Source organism: Heptranchias perlo, chromosome 28, assembly GCF_035084215.1.
Source record: "Heptranchias perlo isolate sHepPer1 chromosome 28, sHepPer1.hap1, whole genome shotgun sequence".
NCBI lineage: Eukaryota > Metazoa > Chordata > Chondrichthyes > Hexanchiformes > Hexanchidae > Heptranchias > Heptranchias perlo.
In genome coordinates, this window is record NC_090352.1 from 8,665,418 (window position 1) to 8,691,953 (window position 26,536).

At 42.6% G+C, this 26,536-nt stretch overlaps 1 protein-coding gene across 3 annotated transcripts in view; it reads left to right on the forward strand.

Moving 5' to 3' along the window:
• Positions 1–26,536, forward strand: part of dtx2 (deltex 2, E3 ubiquitin ligase) — a 46,548-nt gene that overhangs the window by 3,815 nt on the left and 16,197 nt on the right. For all 3 annotated transcript variants that reach the window (XM_068008010.1, XM_068008009.1, XM_068008011.1), the window contains exons 2-3: positions 4,895–5,477; positions 25,912–25,970. In XM_068008010.1, coding sequence (XP_067864111.1) covers positions 4,895–5,477; positions 25,912–25,970 — 642 coding nt within the window. The remainder of the gene's footprint in view (positions 1–4,894; positions 5,478–25,911; positions 25,971–26,536) is intronic.

Here is a 26,536-nt window from a genome sequence, read left to right on the forward strand (position 1 = left end):
ATAAAAAAAAAATCATTCCATGGTCTTCTCCACCCTACCTCTGCAGGTTTCACCAGCCCTTTAAACCCTGTTGAACACGCCTTTCCTCTGATTCCGAGCTTCTATTTATACCCTCCCCCCTCCTTTCATTTCTTCATTAGTGTGAGAGCCTTCAGCAACCTTGGTTCTACTCTCTGGAGTTCCCTTCCGAGACCTTTCTGCTTCTCCCCCTTTTTAAATACCTTCTCAAAATCCATCTCTTCAACCAAGTCCGTCACCTCTTCTAATCTCTTCCTGGCTTAGCTTCCATTTCTTGTGCCCAGATGTAAAGTGCCTTAGGATGTTCCCTTATGTTAAAGGAACTATACAAATTCATGTTGCTCTCTATGCCCCTATTTACCAAACCTAGGATTTGTATTTTTTTTTATCAACTTTGTGTATCTGAACCTCTAAATTTCAACTCCATTTAAGGTTTTGCCATTTAAGTGTACATTTCCTTACATTCTTTTCAATATGTATCGCCTCACATTTCTCCTTATTAAATTTCACCCAGCATGCTGGAAATTTGAAATAAAAACAGAAAATGCTGGAAATGCACAGGAAAGTCAACAAAGAGAAAAGAAACCCAATGTTTCAAGTGTATACCCTTCTTCAGGACACTTGCAGTTTGTTTGATATATTTGCCTTACAGCAGCAGTGCTGTAAGGTAACTAAGGCATCATTATTGCCTGCAGTGCATGTCCACCTGTGCTTGGCTAAACACAGTATTGAGAAAATAATAGGTAGCATTGTTTCTGTACCAAAATGATTTATATGCAATGGTATAAACTGTCAGCACAGGAATGTGCTAATAATTTAGCACAGCTGAAATAAATTAAATTCCACATGGCACTACACTCGTACACTTTGGACACAAGATTGGAATGTGTCTTGTGATCCTGTTTTCTGTACAACAAAACAATTTTGTTTTATTCCTAAAGGATTTAATAATGTAAGTTGGTAGAAGTCAGAAGGTTGTGAACTCAACTCAACTAATATAGGATGGCATCTTCTCACGGGCCTCGGACCACGTGGCATTAGGAGGTCTCTCACTGATTGGCTTTGGTGCACTCAGGTGTCAGGTGAGATCTGACACCTGAGTTATACAGCCACTTTTATAAAAATGGGCCGCCAGAGCTGTGAGCATGAAAGTGGTGGTGTAATCGCAACTTTAGTATCGAGCCCTGAAGATCCTTTACAGTTCTTTTCTGAGTCATGTAAAATTAAGATTCCTTTAAAGTCCACTATTTGTAAGAAGTGTTGGAATAGTCTGCAAGTTTTTAATTTTGTTTTTGGCTATGTATTTGACTTTGGTCCCTATTTACACAGGGACATAGGAGCATAAGTAGGCCATTCAGCCCCTCTAATCCGTTCCTCCATTCAGTTAGATCATGGCTGATCTGTATCTTAACTCCATCTACTGTCCTTGGTTCTATAACCCTTAATACCCTTGCCTAACAAAAATCTAGCAATCTCCATTTTGAAGTTTTCATTTGACCTAGCCTCAACAGCTTTTTGAGGGAAGAGAGTTCCAGATTTCCACTACCTTTTGAGTGAAGAAGTGCTTCCTGACATCAGAAATTCTGGCGGCGTCTCCCTAAGCAGCCTGGGAGAGACTAGCTCCCAGACCATTGCCGCTGTCCATAGCTGAAGCCAAGGAGAAGAATGAGAGTGGCCAAGCACAGTTTCTCACTCTCTTTCCTCCCTCTTTCCCCAACTTACATTCTGGGAAAGCACCTGTCCTCTGCTCCATTTCTTCCTATTTTAGTAAGCCTGAGGTCAGCTTATACTACTTTGGGAGCTGCAACAATAACTTGTACTTATTGCGGATTTATGTAGTGCCTTTAGGCAAAGAATGTCCCACAGTGCTTCACTGATAGATGGAAGGATAGGTTCCAAACAAAATCAGAATGGGTTTTGGGTGAATTTCATGGCATTGTATGCCGATGCATCCAATGTCAGGATCAGGGCGTCCTGTTGGGTTTAGGACAACCAGAACTTTGAGAGCAGCCCATTACACATGTAACATCTCCAGTACCAGCCATCCTCACAACCTCTTTGAGTGAGAACTAATTTGACACCAACTTGTACTGAATTATAGGCCATTTTGCCCTTTGGGTTCTCTGAAGGACTGGTTTGAGAGGCTTTCACGTAGTACAGACTTACAGCTGTCAGAGAGGAGACTTGCTTTCAGTTTGATTCCAAGTCCTAGAGGTGAAAGGACAGTATGCTAATCTACAGTGGCACCCAGTACATGGTGGATCTCCCAATTTAATCCTGATTTATTTTCCAAATGCTATGAAAAATGTTCATCTATAGTCTTATTTCACAGGCAATCTGTTGGAAGTGGGAGAAGGAGTTTAAACTGTTGGGGTATTAACAGGATGGGGCTGTTCGGAAGTATAGATAAAATACTCTTTGACAGACACGCGGGCTGGATTGTACAGACTGGTTTAATAGCTGTCTGCACACTGACACAGTGGCCTTCACAGGATGTCAAAGAATAACAGGAAACCTGAGTATGCAGAGGCAATTGTTGCAGCCACAGAATGGTCCAGCTACATTTCATAGTTGTTTTGTAAGTTAGACAATTTGGAAATGATTTGCATGTTTCTCGTGAGTTGGTTAGTGGAGTTCGTGATATTTGAGGTTCAGTGCAACTGAAATGAAGGGTGTCAATTTGACTGTGCTATTGGAACAGGACTGGAAAGGCCAGCAAGTTCTGAGTTGGTCTAGTTTGGATTATAGCATTTTACAGTGGTCCTTATTGGCTAAAATTGATTTCTAAATTGCTTCATAGGTGAAGGATAGAACTTGCACGTCGTTGGGACATCCCAAAATGTTCTCAGCCAGCGGATCACTTTTGAAGTGTTGTCACTGTTTTGTAGATATAATGTAGTAACAAGCCCGTTGGGTAGGTTCGAATATTTGGAAAAAGTTTTAGAATCAAATGGAATTGCTTAATTGGGTGAGGGGGGGAAAAAATCTAATCGAGGGAAGAAACAGGAAATTGAAGATGGTGGTGAAACCTCTAACCTCAAAACTCTAATCCATGTCAGATAACATTTGTACACTGAGCCTCTGTTACAGCTGTAGCAGAATATCTATTAAAATGCTTCCTTTTAAGTGGATTAGTTCCACAGGGTAATCTTTGGATTACACTATACAAGCCTATGGGTGTCTCAATGAAGATCAGGGGACAGAGGTGATATAACAATGGACATTCCACACACTCACTACATGGCCAGAGCTACGCTGCTGAGACTCCAGTGCAGTGCTGAGGGAGTGCTGGCTGCACTGTCGGAGGTGCCATCTTTCAGATGAGATGTTAAACTGAGGCCCCACCTGCCCTCTCAGCTGGACGTAAAAGATCCCAAGGCATTATTTGAAGAGAAGGGGAGTTCTTCTTGGTGTCCTGGCCATTATTTATTCCTCAACCAACACCTAAAAAAAAAATGGATGATCTGGCCATTTATTTAATTGCTGTTTATGGGAGCTTGCTGTGCATAAATTGATTGCTGCGTTTCCTACATTACCACAATGACTATACTTCAAAAGTACTTCATTGGCTGTAAAGTGCTTTGGGGTCAGGGTTAGGGATAACCTAACCCTAACCCTGAGGTTGTTAAAGGCACTTTCTTTTATTTCCTATGCTACTCTCTGAACGAATGAAAATGTCTCTGCCACTCTGCTGCCCAAGATGCAGGAGGATGGTGTGGAGCCTGGCTGCACACTGCCGGTAGTGGGTCTGTAGTTGGTCTGCTCACCACACATCACTGTGGCACAGGCAAGCACCATCCCTGCTGTTCATGCAGAGTTTAAAATCAGTTGGCACGATGGCACGGACCGTTGGAACACTGACGGCCAGTGCTACAGAGTGGAGAGGACACTGTTTAATTTTCTTCCGTTTCACCCCCCCCCCCTCCCCAATTCCCATTTCGCCATCCCTTCTCCGAGCGTAGGGTTCTTGGGGAGGTACAGGAGGGCTGCCTATGGGACCATCCTGCAGCATGTATCAAGAAAAGAAAAATGGACTCTTAAACTTACTGACAAAACAAGCTATTTGTGTATGTTTTCAGGGGCAGCATCTGTGTTTCACAGCTTTTTACATTAGGAAATGGATGTGTGCATTGCTTGCATTTGGGTATGTGTTGGGTTGACCAAAGAAATGATGCAGGTTAACTGAACTTTCTCCCAAAACATGTCACTTGTTACTGTGCCGTAAGTGTTTCCAAACTGGTTCATTAGCTTATGTGATGGACAAGTCATGTCACACATTCTGCTGCCTTTTCAATTTTTTAATTTAAAAAGAAAATCCTCCTTCATTTCGGACTCCCTGTGCCAGCACTATCGCTCCCCAGCCAAGAGTATAGTCAAGTGAGTTGTCCCCAGATCATGCTGTTCCAGGAACTGACTCAAAGGTGCGGAACCGTTTGGGTCAGGGTAACTCTCGCGCCTCCATTCTTTAAGGAAAATAGGGCATCTTTCATTAGACATGAAAGTGAGGAACGAACCTTGCTTTATTTTTACTACAAAACCATTCTCTGCCTGGAATCTCAGTTAAAAGCAGAGACTTGTGAAGAAAAGTATTTCAGGGTGAAACCTAAATAGGCGAGGGGAGGGAGAAGAGATGAGCAGTGTGAACAGTAATGTTTGGAGCCCTTTTTTAGTAATTATCCTCACCACTTGCAAAACGGGGAAAAAGAAGGTGAACTTCAAAAAATGCAACACCCCTGAGTTACTTGGCAGAGTATTCTAATGAAAGTTGCCAGTGGTTGTGTATCATTCATATTTCTTGCTGTGGTCATGAATCTGTGTTTCCTGTGTTCTCTCTCAATTCTAATTTATTTTCCAACTTCACAATCTTCTTTTACAGGAAGAATGCGTAGAGTTAGGAGGCAGCTATATTCTCAGTCATCTGCACCAGGAAAAGGATTGTCATGGCAATGGGAAAACGATGAAGGTGGCTGGACAGCCTATGAAATGAGCATCTCCATTTTCATAGAGGATTGCTACACTGGGAGGCAGCAGGTAGCCGATTTAGGACACTATGGTTACAACTACATAGTGGATTTGGTCAGCTCATGTCAGATAAATAGAATCACTGGATTCAGGAGACGAGTTCAAAGATATTCTGATGCACCCTATCCATCAGCTGATTCTGGACTGATGCACACAGGTCAAGCCTGCTCTTGCCAGCAGTGTTTAGCTTATGCTGGCTCTGGGCCCATTTTAAATCGTAGTCGACACACTGTCTACAACTTAGCGGGCCCTTCTACTCAGCAAACTCCTAACAGGTCATCTCTAATGATGTCTCCTAACCATGGATACTCCCCTTACAGCAAGAGGCCAGCATCTATGGGTCCAATGCCCATCGCAAGTCCTAATTGGTCTGGCGCTGCAGCAACTGCTGCAGGTCTACCGGCAGCTTCTGGATCACACTTCATCAATGGTTCAAGGTATAGTATTAAACCTCGATGTAGTACGTTCACTTGCAATCTAACTGAGATTAATTCCTCAATTATATGGAACCTGTTGGCTTAATCTAGGCTCAGTATGTGGAAATATATAGTGGAGCTGCTCCAGTTATATTGGATGCACTCAGTGGAGCAGTGACATAACTATTAGTGCTTTCTTTTCCCCATGTATATGTCTGCCCAGGCAAAAATAAATGTTCCTTTTTTATAACTTTGGTAGCATATGGCAGTGCACTGTGACAGCCTCAGTGTGCCCTGGAAAGTTATACTGTCATGTGTCCAAATGGCATAAAACCCGATCTCTGAGCTAGATCAGGTTTAAACCAACATGCATTTAACAACAACTTCAACTGCTTTTATCTAGCACCTTTAACGTAGTAAAACATCCCAAGGTGCTTCACAGGAGCAATATCAGACAGAATTTGACACCGAGCTACATAAGGAGATATTAGGACAGATTGGTCAAAAAGGTAGGTTTTAAGGAGCGTCTTAAAGGAGGTAAAGAGGCGGAAAGGTTTAGGGAGGGAATTCCAGAGCTCAGGGCCTTGGCAACTCAATGGTGGAGTGATGAAAATCGGGGATGCGCATGAGGCCAGAATTAGAGGAGCGCAGAGATCTCGGACAGTTTTGGGGCTGGAGGATGTTAGAGATAGGGAGGGGTGAGGCCATGGAGGATTTGAAAACAAAGATGAGAATTTTAAAATCGAGGCGTCCTGGACCGGGAGCCAATGTAGGTCAGTGAGCACAGGGGTGATGGGTGAACGGGATTTGGTGTGAGTTAGGATATGGGCAGCAGAATTTTGAATGAGCTCAAGTTTATGGAGGATGGAAGATGGGAGGCCGGCCTGGAGAGCATTGGAATAGTCAAGTCTAGAGGTATCAAAAGCATGGATGAGGGTTTCAGCAACAGATGACATTGATCATGTTATACCCTGGTGATTCAGTTGAAGCCATTTTCAGAGTGTTTGTTTGAACCATATTATTAACTCACTTTAAGAATTATTTTTAAAAACCACCGTGGCCTATTCCCACCTCGGGATTGATTGAAGTGTCAAGAGACTCCCGGGCGCCCCCTGCGAGTATCGAGAGACTCCCAGGGGCCCCCATAACCAAACCAGTTCAATGCTATCGTTGCAGAAAACACTTATTAGAATACAACAAAAAAAGTTTGTTATTAAGTCAACAAATACAGAAAAACAGAATTCTGATGCGCTGTTGCCCAATCCCTGATGGAGAAGGATCATATGACTTTGTGGCCAATTAGGATCTTTGTGGATCTGAACTTAAAATCTTGTGCTTTGGGCTTACAATAACATGCTGTAACACATTGAAGATCATGGGTTCAAGACCCACTTGAGACTTCAGCACGTAATCACAGCTGACACTTCAGTGCACTGTTGGAGGTGCCATCTTTCAGATGAGATATCAAGCTGAGGCTCTGTCTGCCCCTCACTTGGATGCAAAAGATCCCAGGGCACTATTCAAAGAAGAGCAAGAAAGTTCTTCTGGTGTCTGTCCAATATTTATCCCTCAGTTAGCATCACTAAATAACAAATCATCTGGTCATTTGTATCATTGCTGTTTGTGGGACCTTGCTATGCGCAAAGTGGCTGCTGAATTTCCCTACATCGCGACAGTGACTACACTTCAAAAGTAATTCATTGGCTGTGAAGTGTTTGGGATGCTCCGAAATCGTGAAAGGCGCTATATAAATGTATGATATTTTGTTTGGGGGGCAATGACGAGCATGATCAGGTAGAATGTAACAAGATGATTTTATTGACACATAGGTGAGTTTGCAAATAAAAGGACCACATCAATTGTATTGTGTCATTATATATCTGAGATTGCACCATCTGTAGAGGCGCAGAACAAACTGGTGAAAGTACGGCCACAGAATTGTGTTTGGATTTTTTTTATTTCTAAAGTATTCGAGTACAGTACTGGAGAGTTACTTGCTCTCTGCTTGGCACTGTTGGATCTATTTCATCTTTCGATCATCTTCTGCAGTTGTTCACAGCTGGAGACTAGTTTGTGATCTTCTGTTTGGCTGTTAAATGGTTTTAAATTAATCATGTCCTTCTGGGAGGTAGGGTGAAGAGGCAAGTGGAACCCTATTTGCTGCCAGAGGCAGAGGTCACCGAGAGGGTTTTTCTTAAAATAAAATGATGACTGAGTTAAATCACTCAAACGTTCTGTGCATTCATCTCTGACTTCAGCTTAAAACAAAACAAAATGTTGGTGCTGGTCCTCTTAATGCTGGGACATGCAGAGCCTGTGTGAGAGAACTTAGTATTCTTGTAGCAGGGCAGAGCAGCATGTACTACAAGTGAAGTAGTTCTGTGCTGCTGTGCATTAGGGGAAATCAGGACTATTGTTTTCCAAATGAGAGTTTGCGTTTGATTCGGTTCTTGGCAAGAGTTATGCCTAAAGTGTTACAACTGGGGAGACGTGGAGGGATTCTGCAATGAGTGGGAGACCCTGCTCCTGGGCTATTTTGTACAGGTTGTCTTAGGATGGCACTGAGCAAATGCCACCAAAACAAATTTACCCCTCCCCCTGGTTGACAGGAGCACCACTAATAAATACTGGAGACTTACCCAAACTAAAAGTAACTTATCAATTAGTAACTTGTTGCAGGATTGTGAAGTGGGAATTGATGAAACATTCGCTGTCTTGAGGTGCTCACTGGCCGCAGAAAGCTTCTGGACACTGTGTAGTTCATGGTGAACATGGGTAAGCAGTCGATCCCTTGTCGATCTTGTATCCCTCGGACCTGCGCGCAGCAGATTTTTGCCAGACTTGAGAACCGACCCACCAGGAGGTCCTCTAGCCTCCAGTCTGCATATCAGTTGACCAAAGGTGAACATTGTTGGCAAAAATTGTGGCCATAAGCTGAGAAGAAAAAAAAGTTGCTCTAAACAAGGGATTTGGTCTTTGCTCTAATTGGTAGTTTTCAGTGCTGTGGGGCAGAAACAGTTAATATCGTCCCAGCCATTTTCATATTGCAATAAATTCTCCCTACATCACACAGTTTAGATGGTAAGTTCTGCCAGTGGCATTTTAATCACTTACTCTGAGGGATACAAGATCAGTCCCACTGCCATTTTTTTTGTGGTTTCTTTATTTTTATCTAAGCTTCCGCACCCTCTGTGAGCTAAGGTGACGAAATCACTGGAAATGAAGAGCGTTATTTTCTCCCCCTTTTCTCCCCTTAGCTTGAACAACGAGGTAGGAATAGTGTTTGAAAAATAGAAAACTTTCAAGTGACTTATTCTTTAGGAAAAAAAAATTTCAGCTTCCTTTAAATCCATACTGGATCCTCCACCTGATGATGGCCAAGACTTATTCTTCCTGCCTGATTATATTTATCTGCTCTGCTCAGCTCTGCCAAGCAGCCCATAACTAAGTGCTATTAGCAAGAAGGAAAACACTGTGGAACAGATGAGATGACTAATTTACATTGAAAGTTTCGACCCCAACAATGACCTTGGTGTGATTCATCAGACTGTTCCTCGTATTTGTGAACGATCTCTGCCGGTGCGGCAATGGCTGGGGATCTCTGCCGGTGCGGCCCATCATGCCTGTGCCAGCTCTTTGAAACAGCTATCCAATTAGTCCCATTCCCCTCCTCTTTCCCCATAAGCCCTGTAAATTTTTTCCCTTCAAGTATTGTCTAATTCCCTTTTGAAAGTTACTATTGAATCTGCTTCCACCACCCTTTCAGGCTGTGCATTCCAGATCATAACAACTCGCTGCATAAAAAAATGTTTTCTCATGTCACCTCTGACTCTTTTGCCGTTCACCTTAAATCTGTGTCCTTTGCTAACTGACCCTTCTGCCACTGGAAACAGTTCTCCTTATTTACTCTATTAAAACCATTCATGATCTTGAACACCTCTATCAAATCTCCCCTTAACCTTCTCTGTTCTAAGGAGAACAGCCCCAGCTTCTCCAGTCGCCATATAACTGAAGTCCCACATCCTTGGCACCTTTCTAGTACATTTCTTCTGCACCCTAAGGCCTTGATATCCTTCCTAAAGTGTGGTGCCCAGAATTGAACAGAGTACTCCAGCTGAGGCCTAACCAGTGTTTTATAAAGGTTTGATGTGGAGATGCCAGTGATGGACTGGGGTTGACAAATGTAAAGAATCTTATAACACCAGGTTATAGTCCAACAATTTTATTTGAAAATCATAAGCTTTCGGAGATTATCTCCTTCGTCAGGTGAGTGTGGGAATCCTTGAACGTTTCGCATTTATAGTCAGAGAACAATACCTGGTGATTACAGATAATCTTTCCAACTGCCCGTTGTCAAGGCAATCAAAGTGTTCAGACAGAGAGGTGTTACCTACAGGACCACCGAATATACAAACGGCCAGAACACAAGACAGACAGACAGAGAGAGAGAGAGAGAGAGGGAGAAACATCCGAAAGGAAGAGAAAGACAGAGAATGACCCGTTGTATTAAAAATAGCTAACTTTTATTCGCTGGTGGGGTTACGTGTAGCGTGACTTGTAACGCTACACGTAACCCCACCAGCGAATAAAAGTTATCTGTTTTTAATACAACGGGTCATTCTCTGTCTTTCTCTTCCTTTCGGATGTTTCTCCCTCTCTCTCTCTGTCTTGTGTTCTGGCCGTTTGTATATTCGGTGGTCCTGTAGGTAACACCTCTCTGTCTGAACACTTTGATTGCCTTGACAACGGGCAGTTGGAAACATTATCTGTAATCACCAGGTATTGTTCTCTGACTATAAATGCGAAACGTTCAAGGATTCCCACACTCACCTGACGAAGGAGATAATCTCCGAAAGCTTGTGATTTTCAAATAAAATTGTTGGACTATAACCTGGTGTTGTAAGATTCTTTACATTTATAAAGGTTTAGCATAACTTCCTTGCTTTTGTCTCTATTAATAAAGGATCCCATATGCTTTTTTAACAGCCTTCTCAACTTGTCCTGCCACCTTCAAAGATTTGTGTATGTGCACCCCCAGGTCTGTCTGTTCCTGCACCCCCTTTAAATTGTACCGTTGAGTTTATATTGCCTCTCTCCATTCTTCCTACCAAAGTGCATCACGTCATATTTCTCTGCATTAAATTTCATCTGCCATGTGTCTGCCCATTTCACCAATCTGTCTATGTCCTCCTGAAGTCTGTTACTATCCTCCATGTTGTTTACTACATTTCATGTCATCTGCAAACTTTGAAATTACACCCAAGTCCAGGTCATTAATATATATCAAAAAAGAGCAGTGGTCCTAATACTGACCCCTGGGGACACCACTGTTCCCTCCGGTCTTACAAAGAATGTACAGCACAGAAACAGGCCATTCGGCCCAACGGGTCCATGCCGGTGTTTATGCTCCACGTGAGCCTCCTCCCACCCTTCTTCATCTAACCTTATCAACATATCCTTCTATTCTCTTCTGCCTCATGTGTTTATCTAGCTTTCCCTTAAATGCATCTATGCTAGTCGCCTCAACTACTCCTTGTGGTAGCAAGTTCCACAGTCTTACCTTTCTCTGGGTAAAGAAGTTTCTCCTGAATTCCCTGTTGGATTTGTCAGTGACTATCTTATATTTATGTCCCCTAGTTTTGGTCTCCCCCATAAGTGGAAACATCTTCTCTATGTCTACCCTATCAAACCCTTTCATAATCTTAAAGACCTCTATCAGGTTACCCCTCAGTCTTCTTTTCCAAAGAAAAGAGCCATAGCCTATTCAATCTTTTCTGATAGGTATAACCTCTCATTTCTGGTATCATTCTAGTAAATCTCTTTTTCCTTCTCCTGTGCCTCTATATCCTTTTTATAGTGCGGAGACCAGCAGTACTCCGTGTGGTCTAACCAAGGTTCTGTACAAGCCTGAAAAACAACCGTTCACCACTGCTCTCTGCTTTCTGTCCCCTAGCCAATTTTGTATCCACGCTGCCATTGTCCCTTTAATCTCATGGGCTTTAATTTTCTAACAAGTCTATTATCTGGTACTTTATCAAATACCTTTTAAAAGTCCGTATACACAACATCAACCACACTAAACTCATCAACCCACTCCGTTACTTCATTAAAGAACTCAATCAAGTTAGTCAAACACAATTTTCCTTTAACAAATCCGTGCTGACTTTCATTTATTAGCTCATACTTTTCCAAGTGCCGATTAATTTTGTCCTGGATTATTGTCTCAAAGTTTCACCGCCACCGACGTTAGACTGACTGGCCTGTAATATTCTCCTTTTTTGAACAGGAGTATAACATTTGCAATCCTCCAGTCCTCCGGCATCATCCCCATAATGGCTGGGGGGGTCACTGCCTGCGCGGCAATGGCTGTGGGGTGGGGGGGTCACTGCCTGCGTGGCAATGGCTGCGGGGTCGGGGGGGGGTCACTGCCTGCGTGGCAATGGCTGTGGGGTGGGTCACTGCCTGCGCGGCAATGGCTGCGGGGTGGGGGTGGGGGGGGGGTCACTGCCTGCGCGGCAATGGCTGCGGGGTGGGTCACTGCCTGCGCGGCAATGGCTGTGGGGTGGGTCACTGCCTGCGCGGCAATGGCTTGGGGGTGGGGGGGGGTCACTGCCTGCGCGGCAATGGCTGCGGGGTTGGGGGGGGGGGGGTCACTGCCTGCGCGGCAATGGCTGCGGGGTTGGGGGGGGGGTCACTGCCTGCGCGGCAATGGCTGCGGGGTTGGGGGGGGGGGGGTCACTGCCTGCGCGGCAATGGCTGCGGGGTGGGGTGGGGGGGGTGGTGTCACTGCCTGCGCGGCAATGGCTGCGGGGTGGGGGGGGGGGGTCACTGCCTGCACAGCAATGGCTGTAAACACTGCGGACGATACAGTCACAGCTTAAACCTCCTGAGTGTAAATTTACTTTTCCACCTTTCAGTTTTAAATGTATTTTTATATTGTGGGTTAGGGTGCTCCCCCACCCCCCTTTTTAACTTTTGCATTATATTATTACATTTTCAGGTGGTCTGTATTGGACAGTTTCTTGGCTGGTTTTAATGACTATTGGACTAAATATTCATTTTATTATTCAAAGTGACACACGTAGATATTTTTTGCAACCCAACTTTCTCTAATACTATTCTAATCAAATAACAGCACATGATTTCTGAGCTCTTTCTCCCCTTCCCTCCTATATTTTCAGTAAAATTTTCTTTCTTTCTCTGCTTTATCTGTTCTCTCGTCCCTGTGATCTTCTGTGGTTAGTCACTGTCTGTCTGACTGTCTGTCCTTATCCCCTAAGTTTTTGCTGCTCTGTATCCCTCTCAGACTTGCCCATGTGTTCCACCACTCAAATGCAATCGAGTTAAGAATAAAACAGGAAAACTACCTAAAAGCAAAATACTGCAGATGCTGGAAATCTGGAAACAAAACAGAAAAAGCTGGAAATACTCCGCAGGTCAGGCAACATCTGTGGAGAAGCAGAAGTCAGTCAATTGAAGTTTCAGGTCTGAGACCCTTCCTCAGACCTGAAACGTTGACTGACTTCTGTTCTCTAAAGATGCTGCCTGACCTGCTGAGGAAAACGTCCTGTCTCTGTTGTCTGCCCTTCACTTTTATTCTCACTTCAGTGCATATATATTCAGGCTTCAGCTCTATTTCCACCCTACCCTTATCTTACTTGATTGGCCTGCAGCAGACACCAGCACTCAAGATCTGATCAACTGGATAACCGATCCTCCTGTGGTTACCAGCACAGTGGGCGAGAAGATCCCATTCATACAGGTCCTGCAGTCAGCATGTATTTCTTGAGGTACAGAGAGGAAAGGTTGGTTGTTTTTATTGCAGCAGTAGGTTGAGTCCTCCCACACACAGATTCCTAGCTGAATTACAAGACAGTGTTGCATCAACTGATTTTTGGAATCTGTTAAATAGGCAAGAAAGCGCAGACAATCTAAGCAACTGCTCCGAAGGGGAAAGATTTGGAATGAATCACTGTTACAAGGGATCAAGTTAATGGTTTTTCACATTATCTGCAGGCCTAGTAAAAGCAGAGATGAGAATTGCAACTGCCCCACACATTTCCTATTGCTCTCTTAGCACATGCGTCACTTAACACTTCATGTTTTATCATTCAATAAATCTACAAGTGGCCTGCCCACTTTTTTTCCATTGTATAGTACTTCACCTAGCTTTGTTATTAGCTGTGGCCCTCATAGTTCCCTAAAAGTACTAACCTTCACTTTTTGTGTTATGGAATAGGACTGAGAGATTCTCATTCTGCTTTCTCTATCTCTCGAGGACGCTGTTATGCCTCATGCTGTGTACAGTTCTATAGGCACCAGCAGCCCTCCACTATCTAGCCAAGTGGCTGTTCTTCATGTGTCATCCCAACTTGAATATTAGGACATCACATCTGAGTATAATTCTGTCCTCACCAGATAACGATACATACACATCCTGGCAGATAGTGATCAGGAGTGAAACTCTGATATTTCTGCCTCCTCCCCCACCTCCCCCCAACCAATATGTAGCCCAAAGACTCTGTGGTCTTTGCTGAGACCAGCTAACTGATTACGGATCAGAGATTGAACTCAAGACCTCTGATCTGTGACTTGGAATTACACCATGTTCTAAATATACCCACTGAGCCATTTTGTTGAGACAAAGTTATCCTGTACTGGAGCAGTATCGGTTCAGAAAGTGTCTTGTTCAAAATGGCACGTTGTATTGTGGAATGATGCTAGATTTTAGTAATGTTTGCCCACACAGCGAGTTCCCAATCATAGCAGGTCCATCGAGGAGATGTGCCGATCAGAGACCAAGCGTTTACCCACAGAGGAGGAGGGAACGCTTACCTAGTCGTGGCTAAAACAAAAATTACCATCTTCATTATGTAAAAAAGTTAACTTGTAGGCGTCCTCCGTGAATTTATACAATGAGTAGCTGAGCCATATGTACCAGGAAGGTCTCGAGTTCATTCATTCACAGTCTGGTGAATTAGCTAACCTCAGCCAGGTGCCAATGGGAATGCTACAGTTAACCTCAGGCTAGGATTGAGAAAATGACCAAAGTTCGTGTACTGATCCCAATCTGGAATGACTGCCGAAAGTACGCGGGTAGAAGTTCTACTGAGATGCTCTCCTTGGTCAAAGAGCTTGCCAATATTCACTGTGAAGTCTTGTTCGTAAGGGATAGGCCACTTTGGTGCAAGTGTAGACTTTGGATCTGAATAGTATTAGCTCAGCTGTGATACCCCCTCACTCAAATAGTCTGGTGATACTTGCTCTCGAGAATGGCCGCTTGGGGAGGGACTGGAGAGTGACTAGAAGCGATGGTCTGTGTCTTAGCTAGGCCTTCGGGACAGAGGGAAGAAAATCAGTTAAGTTGGGGGTGGGGGGGGGGGGGAAGAAAAAGTAAACCTGCATGCCAGCAACAGTTTGTAATTTTTCAAAAGGGTGGGAGCAATAAGTTCAGCTCCCCTGATGTGGGTGAAAGTATCACCAGGTGTAATAATAAGCCATACAGCCCATAAGATCCCAGCTTCGGTCTCCAGTCTCTGCTGAGTTAACTGATCTCTGCCAGAATAGCAGTAGGGGTTAGAGAGGAATTTTTAAAAATTCAGCCAGGGTTCCTGCTTCTGATTGTTCTCCCGGGAACTCCCTGCTGAACATTGACCAAGGAGAGAATCCCTCGTGCATACGTTCAGCAGGGAGTTGCCGGGATAGCAATCTGAACAGCCTGCCAGCACCTGCTTGTGAAGTCTTGCTTGTGGCCACCTGGACAAGCTACAGCCGGTCTACCAATGCTTGTAGAACTGTACCACAGATTACTTCAGGAGAGGGGAGAGAAAGGAAGAAAATTGGCGAGGGCGGAGGATTTCAGATGTATAATAAGTGTGAATAAATAAGATCTCTATTACAACATGAAGTTCCTGACCTTAATAACATGTCAATCACTAAAGAACCAAGATAAATCCCTGCAGCAGCTCTGTAATCTCTCTGTGTACAGATAACGTGCTTGGCAGGCCTAGTCAGGCCATCTACACAATAATACCATCAATTTTTTTAACCCTCTGACAGCTTGGAAAGGGGAAAAAAAAGGCTTTAATGCAATGGAGATTTACCATGTCCCATCACTAGAGGTTGAAGTTAGAAGCTGCTGTGTACTCATACTTTTAAAGTTACCTTTTTTTCCTTCCAGTTTTCTCCACCCCTCTTCTGCTGGAGTTCAGTTTTACGGGTATCTGCAGCCCTCTGGTACACCTCCCAAATCACCATTCTTCATTTGTGAGCCTAGACAATGAGTGTGGGCAGGATATTTGATCTTGGAGGGCAACACAGCCAGGTCCGACTCCTATCCTCGCCCATTGCCACTCATGCGCACTCTTCCAGCAGGCATTGCTAAATATAAAGCTAGTTCGGAAACTGGTTAATATTGTTCTTCCCCAGCCCAATGGTGCTGAGGCCAATTGTATTTCCCCAACTGCTGTCCTGACTCAGATCAGCTAATGTGGCAGAGGGCCATAGGGAAGAAACATATCCACCAGGGTGTTTGCACTTGGTCTATATTGAGTGATCCCTGTGTGGGTGCACTTCAGGTGAGGACGGGATTGGGCCCAGTTGTGATGCCCTCCAGAGTCAAATATCCTGCCAATACTCGCTGCCTGGGCCCACACATGAAGGGCAATTTGGGAGGGGTATCAGAGGGCTGCAGGTGCCTGTGCAACTGCACTCCAGCAGGAGAGGGTAGGGGCGGGGGAGAAAACTGGAAGGAAAAAAAAGGCTAACTTTAAAAGTATGAGTATACAGCAGCTTCTAACTCCAACTTCTATAGTGATGGGTAGCGAAGGAAGAAGGTGGGGCTGTTGCTGTACTAATTAGAGACAACATAATGGCAATAGAAAAAAGGGACATAAGTAATAAGATAGAAACATATATAGAAAATAGGAGCAGGTGTAGGCCGTTCGGCCCTTCGAGCCTGCTCCGCCATTCGATATGATCATGGCTGATCTTCTATCTCAATACCATATGCCTGCTCTCTCCCCATACCCCTTGATGCCTTTTGTGAATAGAAATCTATCTAGCTCCTTCTTAAATATATTCAGTGACTTGGCCTCCACGGCCTTCTGTGGTAGAGAATTCCACAGGTTCGCCACCCTTTGAGTGAAGAAATTTCTCCTCATCTCAGTCCTTAATGTCCTATCCCATATCCTGAGACCGTGACACCTCGTTCTAGACCCCCCAGCCAAGGGAAACATCCTCCCTGCATCCAGTCTGTCTAGCCCTGTCAGAATTTCATATGTTTCAATGAGATCCCCTCTCATTCTTCTAAACTCTAGTGAATACAGGCCTAGTTGACGCAATCTCTCCTCATACGACAGTCCTGCCATCCCAGGAATGTCTGGTGAACCCTTGCTGCACTCCCTGTATGGCAAGTATATCCTTTCTTAGGTAAGGAGACCAAAACTGCACACAATACTCCAGGTGTGGTCTCACCAAGGCCCTGTATAACTGCAGTAAGATATCCTTGCTCGTGTACTCAAATCCTCTTGCAATGAAGGCCAACATACAATTTGCCTTCCTAACTGCTTGCTGCACCTGCATGTTTGCTTTCGATGACTGGTGTACAAGGACACCCACGTCCCTTTGTACATCAACATTCCCCAATCTATCACCATTTAAATAATGCTCTGCCTTTCTGTTTTTTCCTTCTGAAGTAGATAACTTCACATTTATCCATGTTATACTGCATCTGCCATGTATTTGCCCACTCAACTTGTCTAAATCACCTTGAAGCGTCTTTGCATCCTCCTCACAGTCCCACCTAGTTTTGTGTTGTCAGCAAACTTGGAAATATTACATTTGGTTCCCTCATCCAAATCATTGAATCCATATGGAGTGAGACTAAAGGATAAGAAAGGATTGATCACATTAATAGGTTTATTCTACAGTCCACCTAATAGTGAAAGGGAAGTGAAGGATGAAGTATGAAGGCAAATTTATGAAATGAGTAAAAAACATCAAATAATAATCATGAGATTTCAACTACCCTTAAATAAACTGGCAAGAAGAGTTGGGAAAAGGGGATTGGAATTTTTACAGTCTGTACAGGACTCCTTTCTTACCCAGTATGTGAGAAGCCCAACAAGAGAGGAATCACTGCTGGCTCTAGTAATGGGAAATGAATCAGAGCAGATAAGAGAAGTAAACATAGGGGAACATCTAGGCAATAGTGATCATGACGTAATAATGTTTAAAATAATGATTGTGAAAGACATAAGTAAGACAAAGACCAAAATAATAGATTGGAAAAAAGCTAATTTTGAGGGGATGAGAATAGAACTAGGGAAGGTAAACGCCAAAAAAAATTGACAGGCAAAGAGATAGAACAGCAGTGTTATATATTCAAGGCTGAGATATAGATTTTTAGACTCTAGGGGAATCAAGGGATATGGGGATCGAGCAGGAAAGTGGAGTTGAGGTCGACAATCAGCCATGATCTGATTGAATGGTGGAGTGGGCTCGAGGGGCCGTATGGCCTGCTCCTGCTCCTATTTCTTAACATATTTAAAACGGAGATCAATAGAGTTCAAGGGAAATATATTGTTTTTTTAAAAAACAGGAACAAACTAGCCAATAATGAAACACCATGGATGAATAAAGAGATATGGGTAAAATTGAAACTTAAAAAAAAAAGGCATCCTCTGAGTACATAAAGGAGAGATTAGGAAAGAAGTTTAAAGAAAACAATTAGGAAAGCAAAGAGGAACTACAAAATTAAATTATCAAGGAATATATTAAAAATAGTAAACCGATACATAAAAGAAAAATCGGGATAGGGTCACTAAGGGATGCACAAGATAAACTCACATGTAATGACAGCAAAATGGCAGAATTATTGAATAGTTACTTTGCCTCAGTATTTACCAGGGAGACTAACATGGTGGGCATGACATTAGAAGAAATCAAAAAAGATATGAAGACATTTAAGATAGAAAGGGGAGAGATAATTGATCAACTAATCAAACTTAAGAGAGAATAAAACCCCTGGTCCGGATGGATTGCAACCGCACTATCAAAAGAAGTTAGGGAAGAGATAGCTATTACATATATATAAAAATTCATTTGAAACAGGAAAAGTGCCAGAGGACTGGCGGACAGCTAATGTTATTCCTATATTTAAAAATGGATATCGAACAAGTCCAAGGAACTATAAACCAGTTAGCTTAATGTCGGTGGAAGGAAAGATAATGGAATCTTTACTCAAAGATGTAATAGAAAAACATCTAGAAAATGAAAATACAATAGTCAGCATGGATTTCCAAGGGGAAAGTCCTGCTTGACCAACCTTATTGAATTCTTTGACTAAGTAACCGAAAGAGTAGACAAGGGTAATGCAGTGGAGGTAATATATTTGGATTTTCAAAAGACCTTCGATAATGGTACCGCATTGTAGACTCATGACTAAGGTCAGAGCATGTGGAGTCGGCACAGGTAGCAGAATGGATAGCAAGCTGGCTACAGAGAGTAGGGGTGAAGGGTATCTATTCCGACTGACAAAAGGTGGGAAGCGGTATTCCACTGGAATCGGTGCTGGGACCACTATTGTCCACAATTTATATTAACGATTTGGACTCAGGAATCCGAAGTACAATTTCAAAGTTTGCAGACGACACCAAATTGGATGTGGTTAATACAAAGGAAGAATGCTTCAAAGTGCAAGAAGACATAATTAAATGCCCATTCCTCAAGGTTATTAAAGTGTAAGGTGGTGCATTTTGGTAGGAAGAATAAGGAGGCCACTTACTGCTTGGATAATAAGAGTCTAAATGGGGTAAAGGAACAAAGGGATCTCGGGATACAGATACAGCCACACAGGTTAATAAGGCCATAAAAAGGCAAACCAAGCACTGGGGTTCATTTCTAGATAGATAGAATTGAAAAGCAGAGAAGGTATGTTAAACTGTATTGAACCTTGGTTAGACCACACACTTATTTTGAGTCAAGATGCTTCATCGTTAGGAGTGAGAAGAACTGGAGAGCATGTTACTACCACTTAGCCCAACATCATTGCAACATTGACAGAGACCTAGAAGCAAGTCTCCATCTCGGGGATATAGCTGGCAATTTGATGTTTATACGCACACCAGCTGATCTGTTTCACCTCCACCCCGCTATCACCACCAAGCATCCCTGTAACCTTACAGACATGACACCTTATGAATCAGAGTTAACAAAAAATCAAATGGAATCACGAGCATGCAAACAAGCAATATTCTGAATCCTTTTAATTTGGTTTTATGTGGAGAAAAACAGACTATTGGAACTGACAAAATATGCTCCTTTATCTATGCAGAATGATGTGAAAGCGTTTAGCTTCAGAAGGCTAGTCTGATGATGAAATAGAATACTTAAAACCCAGCAGGTGATTGTTCATCAACCAAATGTTCAATACAAGTGCTTGTGACCCTCCCTCATTCACTGCACCTCCCATTTGTACAGACTATAAAATTAACTGTTTCATGAAAGTCTATTTATTTTTCACAATGCAGATGGTAAGGCGCCTGAATATGTTCCCAATTTGTTATTAAAAATGAAGGGTATATTTTCTGACAAAACTTGATGGAACCTGAAGTTGCACTGCTGTTAATTCTTTCAGCCATCTACAACAACTTGCATTTATATAGCACCTTTAACATTGTAAAATATCCCAAGGCACTTCAGAGGAGTGTTATCAGACTTAATTTGACGCCGAGCCACATAGAGATATTAGGACAAGTGACCAAGAGCTTGGTCAAAGAAGTAGAAGCATCTTAAAGAGAAGTCATTGCAGGGGATTCTCTGGCTATGACTGGATAGATAGGAATGGAACCAGGCGAGGTTCTATCTAAGAAGCAGACTGTTACTTTGAACTCTTGTGCTGATTGTTGTATTACAGCTGTTAACTCTATGCTGCTGAGATCAGTGAAGTAATTCTCCATGTAATTGCATACATCTCGTATGTCTTGGGACGTCCTGATATCTGAAAGGTGCTATCTAAATGAAAATCCTTCCTTTCCTTTCCTGTACCCATCCTCTGTTTAGCCAGTTTAAAAATAAACAGCTGACTTCTACACCGGAAATAAAGATCACTCACTCATATCACGAAGTGGGGTGGTGGTTTGTTGACTGTTCAGTTCTATGTTGCACCTTTCTAAGAAAGGTTCACTAGTTAGTTGTGGGTGATAGTTTTCCTTTGTGGAACTCGAAGTTGCATAGCTGTCTGTGACATCATGGAAATTCCCCAGTGTGAGGAAACAAAAAGTATAGAAATGGATATTAAAAGCAACATAGTCATTAATCAGGAGTCTGGCGAAGTGAAACATTTTACATCTTGACCCATCTTGCAAGTTTGTCAGCTGTGCGTGTGCAGTACGAATGTCTATTTCTATACTTTTGGTTTCCTCACTCTGGGGAATTTCCATGAAGTCGAGATAGCTGTGTAACTTTGGGTTCCACAAAGTGTATTGTTGTTCAGACCATGTATGTTTGCATCTGCTCTATACAGATCTATAATACCAAAAAAAAGCTTTTAAATAAAATATATCTAAAGTTTTCAAGTTTATTTTTATCCCGTGTTTTATTTAAAATAGTTTTATTTTGGGTGGGAGAGGCGAGAGGATCAAAATGACCAGCTTCCATAGTCTATGGTGCAGAGTGAACCTGCCTTCCATAACACTCTGATTACAACTCACCACTTGTTTTTGCAAGCTATTTTCAGTTAATTCTTAAGAAGACACAAATCGCATGTAGAGCCAATTCATTCGTTTATTGAAACCAGCTGATCTCTGTGGCATTGATCATGGTTTGTCTGGAGTACAGTTATATTTAGCTCCTGCCCTTTTCAGGCCACTGCTCAGACTCTCTCTCTGGGGAAGTGGTCTAAATGGGACCTGGGGTCAGCCAGAGTTTTACAGCTGTTTGGTGAGGGAGGTTTGCCAGGGGCTTGTAAATTTTTGGCTCCATGTCAGCAACAAATAACATGCAATAAGCACCTTTTTTCTTTCATCATTTGTGCATGTATTTTGACACTTTTACATATGATGTCTGAAGTGTGTCAGGTACTTTCAAAACTATTCTCAAACAGTACCAGAATGTGTGACTGATGGACGGGGGTGGTGGGAGGGGTGGGAAGGAATCGTACTTCAGAAAGGCAGTACCAATGCAATCAGAGCTTTTTTAAATGTGAGTATCTTTTAAAATAAAACAATTTCTGAGCTCTCTGTCACAGCTCCTGGGCTAAGGGAGTGAAGAATCAGTCAAAGCTGCCATTCCTGTGAACCTGCTGGAAAGTTCACATTTGTGGACTGGTTGGGCTCGGCTATAATGCTGCACCAGCCTGCTAGCTTTAACTGCCTGCACCTGTGGAACTATGTCCCAGCATCAGTGAGTGCTTTGGGAATCGGAAAAGAGGAATGTGGGAAGGAATGGGCAAAACCCTGTTCAATCTATTTTGAAATAATTGCACCAATTTTTTAGAGGAGCGGGAGGGGAGGGGTGCTCTAGTAGTTGCTTGCATTTCAGCTTGGTACACTTGTACATAGGTCTTTTTTAATGACACATTGCCTTGTTCACGAGACAATTTTAGTTATTGTCTCTATCGCCTTGTACTACAAGGTCACCTACTAACATGAATGGCAAACATCTTGCTATTAAAACCAATCGTAGTGAGCCTTCCTTCCCTATTGTGCTGTTCCATTGTGTCACAATCCCTGTCATCAAGTTCCATTCCCGCAAAAGTGCAAACGGAAGAGAAATTTAGGTTTTTATCACTTGGCAGAAGCATAAGTGCCATTAAGTACAACGCAGTATTTTAAGTTGATACTGCAGTGTGTACTTTTATATCTTCCCCTCCCCCAATTTCCTGCTCTCTTGAAGTTGCGGACTCCTGGTTGGGTGTACAAGACCACAGGCTGATCTCCGGCACCTTGACCAAGTGGCCGGTCTTTATGCTGTGCCCGGACAGTGAGTCATGGGAGGGCCCAATTCTGTCCTCATCCAACATCCATGCCTGCACGTTTTACAACACAAATCGCTGGATAATGATCAAGAATTGTAGCCCTGGTCTGTTTTCTCCCTAGCCAACCTAATTCAACCCAATAACGAACAGGATGCTGAGCCCAACTGTATGACTCTGGCTGATCAGGGTTCTTTATTTTTGTTAGGCTGCCACAGCGTCTATTTGGTAAGGTAATTTATAGCTGAATGGATAACCTTGCATAAATGTACTCTGTTCATATTCTACTAAATACCCATCTGCGTTAACTGGTAAAACAAATGCATTCCCTGCCAAGTTTAGCCTCCATGTACATACAGGCCTGAAAAATGTTCATGTTTCTCAATATTTTGCACCATGCAACCTGTGGCCTTGCATAGTACTGTACTTTCCTCTTCTCTTTTCACCTACTCGTTCCCCAATGTCTGTCATGAAAAATACCCAGTATTTTAGCTGAGTGAGCAGATAGCAAATGTTGGTTTTAGCAGTAAAGAATAAAGGGTTTCATATCACGAACACCAGAGAACCATGGGCATTGGATATGTAAATGTGACCAAATAAGTTCTGATGTACAGGTATGACGTTTCCAGGGACCGGATTTTAGAAAGTAAATGGAGGTAAAGTACTTGGTCATGTATGTCTTGGAATTTATTATTGAAACGCTTGGTCTCTGTCCTATTGTAGGCGTGGGTCGCAGCTAGACCAAATAAAAGGTATATAAATGTGATTAAAAATGAGCAGGGTTTAGGCTTCATTGATCCAAGTCTGCTGAAAGTGTGGAGTGATAGGACAACACTAACAACAAATTGTAGTTGCTGTGGTGCCCAGTATAATGTATGGTCATCAGTGACCATGGGCTCTTTGTGTCTCAGAGCCATGTGTAATCATTTATTTAGTTGAAGCCCTTACTTAGAGAATATTGAGCTCCCTTTATGGGCATAGCACTAAACCAGGAAGGTCCACAATTTTTGCTGGTCTCATCTGGAGTTAGGGTTGCTGCCTCTGAGCTAGGGATAATCAAAATCAGCCAGGGTTCCCATTCTTGATTGTTGTCCATTGTCTCCTGTTGTAAGTTTGTATGAAGATAATCAGCTGTCATGCTCTTCACGGGCATTACACCCAATCCCGTTCTCACCCGAAGTGTAATATACAAGTACAACAATATTCTCCCTTCCGTTGTATCATTCATTCCACCACTAACTGGTTATAAATACAAATGCTGTAAAGGACATCCATTTTGCAAATACACACTTACCATAGCACAATGCTTCCAAACCTCAAAACAGCTTTTGGAGCCAAATGATTCGCATATTTCCCATTTAGGATCTATTTTTATGAAAGCTGATGGTGAATAAATAGCTGCTAAAGTCATCTCTTCCTCTGGATTGTCTTCTCGAGACTTTTGAACCACTACTTTGGGATGTGACCTTTTGTCTAACAACTCTGTGCTATTAGTGCTTCCTGTTTGGAGGCATTGGAAAAAACTGTCCTGGACAGAGCACTTCCTTCTGGCCTTGTCACTGTGAAACAATAATCCTGATGAATTGCATTCTGGGCTATTTCTTCTTGCCCAGATAACCCAGCACATCACTGGACCTCACAAGTGAGAATGATTCGACACTGGTCTGGAATTGAGACTTAGGCTTTGAAGATTTTTTAAAACTTCCATTAAACCTCAGTTAATCATATTAAATAAATTACATTTTATAATACATTTTCATGTTGTAATTTTCTTCCTGTCTGTTCAAAGCTCCTTCACATTTTGTCATTTTTTAATTGTATGAGATTTAGGACAGAGAGCAGGAGAACTTTTTTACACAGAGGGTTGTGAAGATGTGGAATGCACAGAATTGTTGATTGAAGCACAGCCCATGTCAATGTTTAAGGATCAGTTGCTTTATGTCTGGAGTAGAATTAATGTCAGTTGGGGTTTTCAGTAGTGACATTTGTTTTTGCCCCTTTGCGTGTTTTAACTCTTGCACTTCGCAATGGCTAGGATTTTTATGCCAGTTTTATGCATCAGTGCTAATGCTAGTGTTTCCTTATCTCTGGAAACAAAATGAGTTCCCAGCACTAGCTCAGGGTAGACTCTTCCCTCTCACATAGAATTACACAGAAATTACAGCAGGCCATTAAGCCCTACCAATCCGTGCTAGTGTTTATCCTCCACACGAGCAGTAGTCCTAATCCCATGTGCCCACTCTGTACCCATATCCCTTTATCCCCTTTTTCTTCAACTTCCTACCTATTCTTAACTGTTGATATGGTCTCTGTTTCAATCACTAGTTCCATTAGTGCATTCCACAGCTTCACAACCATCTTGTGTTTTTAAAAAAAAGTGTCTCCTGCTCTCTGTCCTAAATCTCTTACAATTATTATTATATCTTTGCCCCCTTGTTCTAGATCTCTTAATTGCGTCATAATCTTAAACACCTCTATTAAATCGCCCTTTAATCTCTCGTAACAAAAACAGCCCCAATTTTTCTTCATATTTGTATTTCCTCATACCAGGCAGCATCCTAATTAATTTGCCTCAACTTTCTTCCTATAATGTGGATTCAAACTGCACACAGTAGGGGAATCTTAAAGTTTGAACTAAAAAGCAATCCAGAAAAATCTCTTCACACAAAAAGTGAGAATGTGGAATGCGCCGTCTTAAAGGCAATAGATGAATCAGTTGAGGTATTTAAAAGTGTGATAGGGACTTATTTAAGAATTGGCAGTGTTAAGAGATTGGGAGAAAGGGCAGGGAATTATTATTAATAGACAGAGCTATCATGGCTAACAAATGCTGGAATTTTTAGCCAGATTTTTGGAGAAAGAAAGGAAACTAGTGTCAGATTGAAACAAATGTCAGCTTAGATCAGTGGCAGCTCTCACTTTCTCAGAAGGTGATGGGTTCAAGTCCTGGGTCAAGACTTGACCCAAAGAGTGGGCTGACACTTGCAGTACTGCCCTGACAGAGTGCTGTCTTTTAGATGAGACATTAAACTAAGGCCCATCTGCCTGTTCAGATGGATGTAAAAGATCACATAGCACTATTCAAATAAGAGCAGGGAAGTTTTCCAGCTATCCTGGCCAACAGTTATCCTTCAAACTAAACCACCAAAAGAGATTAACTGGTCATTCATCTCATTGCTGTTTGTGGGATCTTGCTGTGCGCATATTGTCTGCAGCATTTGCCTACATTACAACAGTCACTGCACTTAAAAGTAATTCAAGCCCTTTGAGGATGTGAAAGGCACTGTAAAAATGCAAGTTTCTTTCTTTCCTCCTTTCTTTCCTAATGCAACTGCAGCAAACATCTCTTTCACCATTAAAATTGGGGATGCCCCAGGCTGTCTGGGACTCTTGAGAGGTATAATAAGTGGCTGTTGAGAGGAATTATTGTTTATCTTGTTCAATCTCAGTAACTTGCACTGAATTTGTTTTCTTTACCAGTGTTCCAACATTGCCGATACAGCTGAATGGTCCAAACAATGTATTCCCAGCATTTGCAGGTAATCATATGACCTATATTATTAATAATATATAGATGTTCAGTACAATGATACCTAAAGGTCCAAATTAGAAGTCTCCTGTTAAAAGACAAAGTGATTCTATGTTTAACTTTTGACGTGACTTCTGAAGCAGAAGTTTAAAAGTCTTCTCAGTACTGGGAATTGGAAGGTCCGTTGAGTTAGAGGGCACTATTCTTTCAGTCCTTGAATTCCCATATCTAGTATGTAGCCTAGACACGAGACAAAGTATTGCCTCTCGATCTGCCCTAGTAGCTGACTGAGTACATGTTTGAATGGCTTGGTATCACATTCACCAGGACAGTCCCACATTGATGCCCAGTCAGTGCTGAGTTAGCTAATCTCAGCCAGGCCTGTGGAAGGGCTGCTGCAGTTGGCTCCAGAAAATTGGGATTAGGGAATGGAAATATAAACCAGGATTCCTTTTGTACTTACTTGAAAGGATCAAGGAAGATGTCGAGCAAGGACCCATCAAGCTCAATTATATAATCAAGGAGCCTGTCAACATTCATGTGATGAATGCTCACTTGGGTGAGATACCGTCCTGA